Source organism: Megalobrama amblycephala, linkage group LG1 (genome assembly GCF_018812025.1).
Source record: "Megalobrama amblycephala isolate DHTTF-2021 linkage group LG1, ASM1881202v1, whole genome shotgun sequence".
NCBI classification, from domain to species: domain Eukaryota; kingdom Metazoa; phylum Chordata; class Actinopteri; order Cypriniformes; family Xenocyprididae; genus Megalobrama; species Megalobrama amblycephala.
Window position 1 is genome coordinate 11,572,392 of NC_063044.1, and position 12,365 is coordinate 11,584,756.

General features: G+C 38.7%; 1 protein-coding gene across 1 annotated transcript; it reads left to right on the top strand.

Annotated features, from left to right (window-relative positions):
- Window positions 1-3,156: 3,156 nt before the first annotated feature.
- Window positions 3,157-9,717, top strand: LOC125266669 (stonustoxin subunit beta-like). Its single transcript, XM_048187964.1, has 2 exons — window positions 3,157-3,251; window positions 8,554-9,717. Exons 1-2 carry the CDS (start codon window positions 3,157-3,159, stop codon window positions 9,365-9,367), a joined length of 909 nt encoding a protein of 302 aa, XP_048043921.1. The 3' UTR covers window positions 9,368-9,717.
- The last annotated feature ends 2,648 nt before the right edge of the window (window positions 9,718-12,365 follow it).

The window sequence follows — 12,365 nt, forward strand, 5'->3', positions numbered from 1 at the left end:
ACGCTCATTCATTATTGCAGTGACCCTACAGGTTTGTGTATAATACTGTGTTTTCCCCTGGCTCTCCTGAAATCCAGCAAACACGAGGAGTGACAGTGTCAGTGGAACCGGCTTGTCACTGACTGCTGTTACGTTTCTCTCTGCATTGTGTACAATGAAGACCAGGGCTGGATTTCCCGAAACCTTCTTACGTCATTCTTAAATTATACCTTAAGCTGTACCTTAATGTTAATACGTGTTTCCAGAAACATTCTTAGTTAAGTATATCTTCTGTAAGTCATACTTTCATAAGGTTGGTCTGGACTGCTCTTACCTATACCTTATTATCACTGTTGACAGTCAATACCAATATAATTCTGAAGCTGTAATACACCCAGTTTTCGATTAGAATTATGGCAAATAATAAAATGCAAAGATTCACTGCTAAATTCAAACGTGCTTTAGCGCTGATCCAGAGACAGACGCTTGTCATGTGTCACAACTATTCAGTGTTTTTAACCTCATCAGGTTTATTTTAGGTTTCAGACATTTAAAGACATTCAGACATTCAGGCTGCTGCATAAAAAAGACAATTATAGTTTGTTAAAATCAAATTCCATACACTGATGTCTACAGAAGCTGAAACAATAACTTGTATATCAAATTATATAATTTGATGAAGTGATACACAGATATCAGATACATATTATTTATGAATCAATAAAGTTTACTGTATTCTTCTCTCAGTTCACCAGCAACATAGTCTACTTTTATGTATTTCGGGGAAGATTTCATAAATCTGACACCTCTGAATTGCCGTGCAAACTCACATTCTTTCACGTATTTTAGAAATTATCAGAAATTATCATAAATTCATTATATAGGAAGCTTTGGAGCTTTTGGAGATCGTGTTTCAAACTGCTGAAATCACATGACTTTGGTCTGACTTTTGGTCAACTGAACACTCGGAAAAGCTGATTCGACACGCTGATTCATTATGCTCCGATGCTTCCTGAAGCAGTGTTTTGAAATCGGCCATCACTATATAAGTCGTTATTTTGTTTTGTTTTTTTGGCGCTCCAAAAATATTCTCGTCACTTTATAATATTAATATTGAACCACTGTACTCACATGAACTGATTTAGATGTGTTTTTAGTACATTTATGGATCTTGAGAGAGGAAATGTCATTGCTGGCTATGCAGGCCTCACTGAGCCATCAGATTTGAACTAAAATATCTTAATTTGTGTTCTGAAGATTAACGAAGGTCTTACGGGTGTGGAACGGCACGAGGGTGAGTAATAAATGACAGAATTTTCATTTTTGGGTGAACTAACCCTTTAACATCAGGAGCTGCACAGCTGAATCATCAGATTTTATGCAGGTAAGCAAGCAAGGACAATAGCGAAAAATGGCAGATGGAGCAATAATAACTGACATGATCCATGATATCATGATATTTTTAGTGATATTTGTAAATTGTCTTTCTAAATGTTTCGTTAGCATGTTGCTAATGTACTGTTAAATGTGGTTAAAGTTACCATTGTTTCTTACTGTATTCACGGAGACAAGAGAGCCATCGTTATTTTCATTATTAAACACTTGCAGTCTGTATAATTCATAAACACTACTTCATTCTTTATAAATCTCTCCAACAGTGTGTAATGTTAGCTTTAGCCACGGAGCACTATCAAACTCATTCAGAATCAAATGTAAACATCCAAATAAATCAACCTGGTCTCATAGTAGAGATGTACCCGTGGGCACGTTTTCGCAAGACACAAAATTATGTACCGATGAGTACATCTCGCTGCAGTTTCCGACAGAAACGAACGCTAGCGGCCGGTAAAACATCATTAGGCACTTTTGCTTGTTTTCACACACAGTTTCGGTGACGGCCGGGGTTGGATTATGAATGAATAAAGACTCGTTTTCGCATCTCCTCGCGCAATATGATGTTACGACTTCAAAGCGCTTCTTACCGGAGTGCCTGATTTGTAAACGAACGTACTTTGGACTTTGCGTCGCTTAACCAGCCCTATATGTTTGGCTTTTTTTGGTTATGACCAAGCTTGCTCGGTAGCTCAGCCGATACGGAGTTGGACTTATGATGAGGAGTCGCGTGAAAGGCGACTGACGGCAAAAAAAAAAAAAGAGAGATCTAAATGAGCTGTAAAACAGTACGATCGCGGACGCTTCTTACGTGACGTTTGCTTTACGATTTATCGATATCGGGTAGGTTTAGGTGTAGCGTCGGTGGGACGTTATTTTAAAACGAAACGGAGCGCAAATGTCAAATCAAGAACCCCCGCGATTCGTCTAAAAAGCAACATCATAAAAACGTACCACATTCACCCTATTATCTGCTCCGGCAAAAAAGAAAAAGAAAAAAGAACACGCTTTTAGCGCCGCTCAGTGGACATTTCAGAGTGAAACTGCAGCGATATGTACTCATTGCTATGTATTTCGCGACTGGCGAAAATGTGCCCACAGGTAGGTTTTCGTCATGAGACCAGATTGAAATAAATACCATACTTACAAGTTACATGATCTGATAGGCTGCATCACGAACACTTTGTAAAGATCCATTTTGAGGGTTATATTAGCTGTGTGAACTTTATTTATGCAATGTATTATAGGCCCTGTCCCAAATGGTGCACTTCATGTGGACTTTCGGTCTCGTGGACTTAAATTGAGCATTCTCGCCGAGTCTACGAGTTCGTAGGCCGTCCCATTCAGCATTTTAACGCTCTGAAGTGTGCTCAGCAGCGCCCCCTTTGTACCCTTGAAGCATAGATGCAGGCTCCGCACACTTTAACTACCCAGGATTCCTTGCGAAATGCCAATCAGACAACGGATGGGAGGAGATTTCGCTCAAGAGCAATTGATGACATGAGAAGAAAATATTTAAGTGTAGGTTTCATTACGGTTTTTATGACCTAGGTGTACATTTTACCAGTTGTTACCTACAGTTTATACAAACATTATGGTCACTGACCAGTGATTGATATCTCAAACATAATAATAGCACTTTGAATAATACGATCGCATAATGATTCATTAAATAAATAGAACTGAATGTCAGGGCTTTACTGAGTCATATGTAAACCTAGTATTTATATTTAAACCTGTAAATTCATCTGAAACTCACGCACAGACCAGACCATTATTTCCGGCATGACGATCGAGTCTGTCCCAAAAATACCTCTCAATGCGCCCTCGTGGACTCGCGCCAAGGGCTCTATAGGTCTGCACTACATGACGTCACCAAAGTGTGGACTCTGAGGAAGCCCACAAGTCCGGAGTGTGCCATTTGGGACAGGGCTATAGAGATGCGAGCTCGGGGGCGGGGAGTGCAAGCATTTAAAGGGGACATGCATTTTTAATTACACCCCAAAATAGGCAGATAAAACATTGTATAATAAAAAATCTATGGGGTATTTTGAGCTGAAATTTCACAGACACATTCTGGTGACACCTTAGACTTATATTACATCTTGTGAAATAGTGTTCTAGTGCACCTTTAAATCCTAACTCTGTTCCCCCTTTTTTTACAAATTAAAAAATATGATCACCAAATAATTTCTTGCGCTCACTCAATAACATAGGCCTTTTTTTCCTTTTACAGCACTGTGCATGAGTGTTTTCCAGGTAAAAGTTAAGTGTGGGGTGGACAGGGCAAGCTTTCTTGCAGGTGTGCCACTGAGTTCTTTCTGCCAGTTTAGCACAGTGGTTGAAGAAATGTTTGGGTAAACAAGGTTTACCATCAACACTAAATCAAATACCATCTTTAATACTGCAGATTTCCTCCAGACAGCTCTCTCTGCCTCTGAAGCTAAATATTTCATGCTCTGTAGAGAGTTAGAACAGTCAAAGTTATTTTCAGATAACGCGGTACACACAATCTCCCTTGTTTGGGTGGCAGCAGCTTTTGCCTTTTTTAGAAACAGAAATCCAAATGGGCAACAAAATATCGTCCAGCAAATCTGACACGAACACACAATGAATGATTTGGCGACCATCTGACTTCAATCATTTCCCATGTTTCCACAGCGCCCCAATATCATGTAACACCCCAAAACAAAAACAGGAGTCTGTCAATCGTCACACATTTCCCTGCCATTAATTTACAGTTCATTTTGACAGTGACTGTCATTTTTTTATATCCCTGCTGTCAAGTCTATAACATTTTCTGTTTATCATTCTGATCACACATAACGGTATTTAAATTTAGACCCTCAGTTCAATTCAAATCAATGACAGAAGTAGTCTTTAGCAGACAGAACTGATAACCGCTCTAATTAAAGCTCATCTGTATCATCTTTTTCATCAGATTCAGTCAGAATTATCATCTTCTGTAAAGTTTTGTCATTTCATTTAACCCATCTGTAATGACACTCTTTCCAGAGGTTAGTGACACAATATACACACGGTAGGGACAGAATAGTACCTTGAACTAACAAATACAAAACAAAGTCCAGTGAAAAAACACACACACACACACACACACACTCACACACACACACACACACACACACACACACGACTATTAACCGCTCATTTTCAAGGTTTGATTTTTGGTGTTAACTCTAAACACATTTAAATGTTGTATTTTTCAGGTTTTACCTAGTTCTTTACATGGTCTCTTAACCATTTTTAAAGCATGTCTGATCATTATAAATTAGTTTTAAAAGAGTCAGCTGGGATTGTTTTGGTTGTGATATCATTACTTTATGTTTTGTTTAAGCTTTAGCAGATAACATCCCTGCTTCCACTAAGGCTCTCTCTCTCTCTCTCTCTCTCTCTCTCTCTCTCTCTCTTACAGCACAAATAATCTTTTCAATGGCCTCCTCAGACTGTAACTCAGACAGAATGTAATATTAAATTCATTACGATATAAAACCCTTAATGTTAAAATGTAAATGTTTAACTACCAAATAAAAACCATTACAACAATCTTGAAATATTTTATGCTAGGATCATTTTTAAGCTTACCTTTAGTTAAAATGTTGAAATCACTTAACCTTTGTAATCCAGACTTTTCTTTAGGCACCACCATGTCTTGGAGTTATTCTATGTCATGTCTAATGACCTGCAGGATTGAAAACTATAAGACATATTTGTTCAATATCAACATATCTCACAGGTTCAGGAACTCATCATAATGCTGAATCCTAAATGTCTACAGTTCTTGCCCGTAAGGCAACCAACATCATGACAAAACGTTAAAAAACTTCTGATGACGCAGGAGTTGCAACTATGGCAGCTGAGAAGGACATTCTTTGTGTTCTTTTTGAAGAATTTTCAGAGCCTGATGAAGTCGGTATAAATACGTGTTTAATACTACAAAATACCCTCGATGTTACAGTCACTGCCCTTACCGTCCAGAATAAAAGAGAACATCCCAATCCAGTGAAGGGATTTGTGGAAACTTCTCATTATTGTCATACAACACTTGCCTTGCATTTCAGGATGAACAGACAAACATTTCAGGTGAAGGATACTCCACTCGCACAGCATTGCCACACAGATTTTGATAGGTGGTCAGCAATAATAAAACAGGCAGTGAGCCAAAGCTGTTGGCTATTAGGCTATTTTAGTGCAGGTGCAAAGTAAATTTTTATTTCTGAGATAAATAGTATAATAATATTTCTTACAGCGTATGAATAAAATTCATAACAGAACTATAATCAGTCCCTCCAGGATTCCGCGATCGCAGAACGTAGCGCAAAATCAAGCAAACTTCGCATATTTTCCGCAGATTTGGGGCCTAAACGCGTCGGGTGACGTAATCACAATGTACATTCAGCCAAAGGAAAGCCCACTTCGAAGTAGACTACGTGCATTGAACTTGAATCGATCGATAAACAACTGTTTGCGGCGCTGATTCGGCTATGCATCTGTCAGTCAGTCAGTCAGTTAACCACCGCAATAGAGTGCCTCAGGGATGACGCATTTTTGTAGGCAAAACCCGGAAGCGAGTTAGCATTTTAGGACTTCCGGTTCCAACGCCGTAAAGTCTATGGGTTTTTTGAATGGGTTTTTGCTAAATCGCCTGAAATAAGGTCTGTGGTAAACAAAGCCTCTAAATACTTTTACATTTTGATCTATGACATAAAACACACCAGTTATAACCCACTTGTGATTTTTAAACTTTTACTGTGTCTTAAAATCGGCGGTTGCTAACAAAGTGCTAAAAGGGACTACTTCCTTTGGCGGGGACTTTAGACGTCATCATTAAAAACGGGACATTTGGACAGCATTTCTCATGAAAAAGTGGATAAGTATTCATACACAGCGCAGATCATAATCAGCGAGCATGTTTTTAAATAAAGTTGTTTTTTTAAATACAGTTTGAGGAAGTTTGGTGGTGACGACGTTGATCCGCGACCATGGTGTGCTGTAGTCCGTTTATAGCCTACTGTTAGCTTTTTATATCTGACTACTTTATTTAGGCTTCAAAATCTATAAATGTTGTGTTAACTTGTAAAGATTATCTTGATAGACAAAACGTGTAAGTGTCATAACCCTTTGTCAAACACAGAGCTTATTTTCTGCGATTTTCCAAAAGTCTATGGGAAAAATGCATAGGCTTTCAGTCGAGGGAACCCGTGCGCTGCTAACTTCCGGGTTGGCCTACAAAAATGCGTCATCCCTGGGGTACTCTATAACCTTGCTCCCGCTGTAAGCGCAACTCTCTCTCTCTCTCTCACACACACACACACACACACACACACACACAATAATATGCTGTTATACTCCTTGTGATCAACTGTAAAAATGACAAATTTTACCTCTTCCCAACAGGGAAAACCACCAACAATCAAGAATGCATGATTATATGGTGTCATGGCTTTGCAATCAAAAAATGTCGTTATAATGGAAGTCAATGGGGCAAAAACAGCCACAAACAGTAAATGAGGGAGAAAAATTTAAAATCTGATGCTGCACAAAAACTAACAATGCATCAAAACCAATGTTGTTACTAATCTTTCACATGTCCAAGACTGTGATAAAAGGTAAAAAAAATCCAATCCACAATCACTTTTTTTATTGAAAATAAGTCATTTTGTGTGTTTTTTTCCCCAAATCAGTGACATCATTTATAAACTTGGCAATAATAAAGTAAAAATCCTGTATTTGTTTTTAAACATTTAGTAGTTTTGATCAGGACTGAGGTTAATTAACAGATTTATGCAAAAAAAATTGAAAAAAATATTTAACTGATACATTTTTACAGCAGTTTAATTTAGTGGATGTTTTCATCCACGAACATATCGAAAGGGTAGTAAATTTGTGTATTTTTGAGGTTTTGAAAATTTTCAAAGCATTTTCCCAAAATATGTATCAAAATAAGATTTGTCACCAAAGATCATTCCATTTGCTGAAACACAGAGAAAGTTGTGGCCAAATTAAGACTCAAAAACACCCCATAGTGGATGAAAACATCCTCAACAACACATAAGGGTTAAAGTGAATTTCGTTTTGTAAAAATTGTATCTTAATTTTAATCAATGTTTCATCAATATCATCAATATTATTCATAATCATTACTTTTGCCGGTTCTTTATGGCAAGCGTTATGCGTGCGCTTGAGTGCATATTACATAAACGCTCATTATTAGTTAATTCTCTTCAGTATTTAAGAAATGAAATTAATATAAATGTGATTAGTCAACTAATGGCTTAAATGAATAACTACTAGTCGACTAGAAAAACTTATTTCACATATTTTCGATCCAGCATGTCACAAAGCGTATTCTGGCTTGAGCTCGTGCTCAGCTCACATGCTCTGACACACACACACACACACACACACACACACACACACGCACGCACACACAAAGCTTCGTACATTATTATCAGTTTAAAATTATATTTGTGTATGACTAACCGCAGCACACACCAGAGAAAAATCTTTGCAGGTCCTATGGCTGAGAGAGAGCTTACTTGGATGAAAACCGCTTCAGTGAGCTCAATTATAGTAACCCGGCATTTTTTTTGTCAGTAACGGTAACGGCGTTGTAACAGGAGAAAAAGTAATTTAAAGCAGAAAGTGTTTCTTTATAATCAATGAATGTGATTTGACTTCAGTTCAGCCGCAGCACAAACTCACTGACTGAGTGAAAACTGCTGTTACGATCCTCAAATCTGTCTCTATCTCTTATTGACATCATGTTCACACTGTTGTTATAGAGAAACCACTGGAGAGTGAACAAACTCTGGAGGATTGAGCTGATTCTGACTAAACCGTTGTGATCACATGATCAACAAACATGTCTGTGATTGGCTACAATGATCAACACTGCAGAAACACACAGTAAACAGAAACCGTAGAGGCTCTTCACACACAAATACACACAGGACCGTCTGAAAGCAGGAATGAACTGATCCGCTGCTGCAGAAAGCCTGCTATCATTACGCTTCACATTTAAGTGTCACTTTTGTACTTTTGACAACACTAGTCTGCTCTGTTTCAGGACTGACAGCTTTTCCACACAGTTTTGTTTAGGGCTCCAGAAGTCTAGGACCGGCACTGCTAGTGAGGTCTGAATCTCTAGTCTCTGTTCAACAGCTTTCACTGGATTAGAGAGGACATTTGTGAATCTGGAGGACATTCTGTCAAAGCTGTAAACACACACACACACATCTTCACTGTTGTTGTTCTTGATGTTTCTCTCTTCTTGTGTTCAGATGCCTGTGATCTCACACTGGATCCAAACACAGCACATACTCGACTCGTTCTGTCTGATGGGAACAATAAGGTGACACGTGTGAATGAGGATCAGCCGTATCCTGATCATCCAGAGAGATTTGATGTGTGTGATGAGATTCCTCAGGTTCTGTGTAGAGAGAGACTGACTGGACGCTGTTACTGGGAGGCTGAATGGAGCGGATATGGTGCTGAAATATCAGTGACATATGAAGGAATCAACAGGAAAGGATGGAGTGAAGACTGTGTGTTTGGAGAGAATGACAAATCCTGGAGTCTGTCCTGCTCTGATAGAAGATTCACTGTCCGTCACAATAATAACAGGACTGATATACCTCCTGTCCATTCATCCTCTAAGAGAGCAGGAGTGTATGTGGACGTGTCGGCCGGCTCTCTGTCCTTCTACAGCGTCTCTGACACACACACACTCACACACTTACACACACTCAACACCACATTCACTGAACCCCTCTGTGCTGGATTTAGGGTTTATTCCTCCTCAGTGTCTCTGTGTGATATTAATAGGGCTGTAGTCAAGTCCACCTTTGTCGAGTCCAAGTCAAGTCCAAGTCCAAAAGGTTCGAGTCCAAGTCAAGACCGAGTCCAAAGAGGTTCAAGTCCAAGTCAAGTCCAAGTTGAAAAGGTTCGAGTCCAAGTCAAGTCCGAGTCCAAATGAGACAGTCAAGACAGAGACAGAAAAAATGAATCCTCTTCAAGACCACGTACATAACTATTGATAATTTATGTGATGCGAGACAGCATATCTTAGATTCTAAAATAAGAATTTTGCATTATTATTTTTTGCATTATTACATGTTTTTAAATTCTCTACAACTGTGGTTCCCAAACATTTTACAGTCGCATACACCCTGTGGCATTTAACATTCTTCTGCATACCCCCTCTCTTCCACTTAGACTGCTGCAGTCCACACCTTTTCCCCTTTAAACTGATTGTGCATTACAGTGCTTTTTTTTACCTCTATAAATACCTTTATAAAATAAATAAATGTTTTAAATTAAAAATGTCCAAAAGAGAAATAAGCAATGATGTTATAACGTGTGATACTTTTAAATTGAACTAAAACCGCCAGTAGGTGGTGAATGAGTGAGTCATCGAGTCATTCAATTCATTCAATTCATTCATTCATTCATTCAGTAAGGACGCAAGTGGATGTATTTTTGAAAGGGTAGTTGAATCATTGACTCTCATGGTTTTTACACAGCCACAGATTCGTTCACAAAACATCGATATGCTGTGTTCTGCTGTGGCTTTCGTTTGAACTAGAGATGCGCTGATTTCAATTTTCTTGGCCGATTCCGATTTCCAATTTTTAGATAGTGTGATCTGCCAATACCTATTTTTGCCAATTATGATTTTCTTTCTAAGAACTATAATTGACAGCATATACAGACAAAAATCTACCTTTCTTCATCGCAAAGTTTTATTTTCATAAAAAGATAAACTGAATAAGAACAAATAAAAAAAATTCCAAACAGCAAATAAATGCAATAGAATAGAGAGCTATGAAACTAAGTTTTTTTCAGGTTAAGTAGGTTTCTATTTAGATAAGAAATACTACAGAAATTAAAGTAATCAAATGTAAAATAACACATCCACGTTGGTTACCTTAATTTCTGTATTTTTTATTGTAAATATTAAATAATTTTTTTTTTTTTTCAAAAAAAATACAGACTTCAAATACAGACTTATTCTTACCATTAAAGTTAAAAACGTATTCAGTCAAGAGCAGAAAGTGATTTTCTTTGTCTTTTGTTCTTTAAATAACATGACAGACAGCAGCAGGAATATTGGACTGCTCTCCCTTTAAGAGTCTATGAATGGACCCAATACTGTTACACAACATGCGTTCTCTTTCTTAGCCATTTAACGATCCAAAACTGACTGTGTTTATCTGAATAATTGCCAAGACGAGCATTTTGTCATAATTTTGTATGTATTTGATATTTTAAGCGCAGTAAGCAACTCATTTTGGTAATTGTGACTCTGTTTGACTTCTGTCTCTGTTTGAGACTGAGCGTGGCTTATTCGCTCCACTGATCAGTGGTGCGCGCGCTTTTGGTGTGAGCGCGAGACCTGCGGGAACCGGAGCGAATGAGACGAATGAAACGAGAGAGAGAGAGAGAGAGAGAGAGAGAGCGCGCGCGCGGAGGCGCCCGCGCGAGTGTGTGTCACTTCACCGTGAGAGAAGAGAGCGAGAATGCGCAGCTGACGTTACTGCCTGTGCCGCTGGTAACAAAAAAGATCGGCTCGGAATCGGTAAGAAGTGAGACTGAAAAGCTGGACTCGGTCGAGACCAACTAGGACTTGTGGCGAGACCAATGACCAAGTCCGAGAGCAAATATCACCGAGTCCGAGACAAGTCCGAGACAACAGAAAAACGTCTCGAGTCCGGACTCGAGTACTACAGCACTAGATATTAAAGGATAGAGAGACACTAAATCCTCTTTCTGATCTTCACACACACACACACACACACACACACACACACACACATCAAATCTCACTTCATTACATCTGTATGAATTCATTTTTAATTCATGTTTTTCATTGTCATCTAGAAGTTACACATCTAGATCAGACACACACACTGTTCTGAATCTGGAATAAACGGAGTAATAAAGTAGCTTTAATATTTATATTGTAAATTGTTTATCAGATTGAATAAAAGTACATTTGAGACTCATTTAATCCTGAACTGGTTTGTGAATGACTGATGTGAACTGATGACAGTATGAATGATCATGAATGTGATTCAGATCAGCAGAATGAAGAAATCCCATCGTCTCCTGACAGTGTGCTTTATTTCTCTGTCTTCACTACAAACACTCACAGTATCCCTGCTGAACACCGTCGGTAATTCAGTCTTTCAGGAGCTTCAGAGCTTCAGTCTGCTGCCTTGATCACTAGAAAATCTCCATCAGCATCTCTTCTTCTGAAATGATGCTCTTTTATGCTTTATATGACAGGAGCAACACACCAGCCTGAGCCGCAGCTCTCACTGAAATATCTCCAGAGGTCAACATTCACTTCTGCTCACAAATATACACCAATATACAGTATATATACAGTGTGTACGGAAAGTATTCAGACCCCCTTAAATTTTTCACTCTTTGTTATATTGCAGCCATTTGCTAAAATCATTTAAGTTCATTTTGTTCCTCATTAATGTACACACAGCACCCCATATTGACAGAAAAACACAGAATTGTTGACATTTTTGCAGATTTATTAAAAAAGAAAAACTGAAATATCACATGGTCCTAAGTATTCAGACCCTTTGCTCAGTATTTAGTAGAAGCACCCTTTTGATCTAATACAGCCATGAGTCTTTTTGGGAAAGATGCAACAAGTTTTTCACACCTGGATTTGGGGATCCTCTGCCATTCCTCCTTGCAGATCCTCTCCAGTTCTGTCAGGTTGGATGGTAAACGTTGGTGGACAGCCATTTTTAGGTCTCTCCAGAGATGCTCAATTGGGTTTAAGTCTGGGCTCTGGCTGGGCCATTCAAGAACAGTCACGGAGTTGTTGTGAAGCCACTCCTTCATTATTTTAGCTGTGTGCTTAGGGTCATTGTCTTGTTGGAAGGTAAACCTTCGGCCCAGTCTGAGGTCCTGAGTACTATGGAGAAGGTTTTCGTCCAGGATATCCCTGT

Bases quoted from the DNA above. Each gene is read 5' to 3' on its own strand.
- LOC125266669 (XM_048187964.1), top strand. From the start codon at position 3,157: ATGACGATCGAGTCTGTCCCAAAAATACCTCTCAATGCGCCCTCGTGG. The intron at 3,252-8,553 runs GTGTGGACTCTG...TCTGTTCAACAG, and splicing joins CACTACATGACGTCACCAAA to CTTTCACTGGATTAGAGAGG.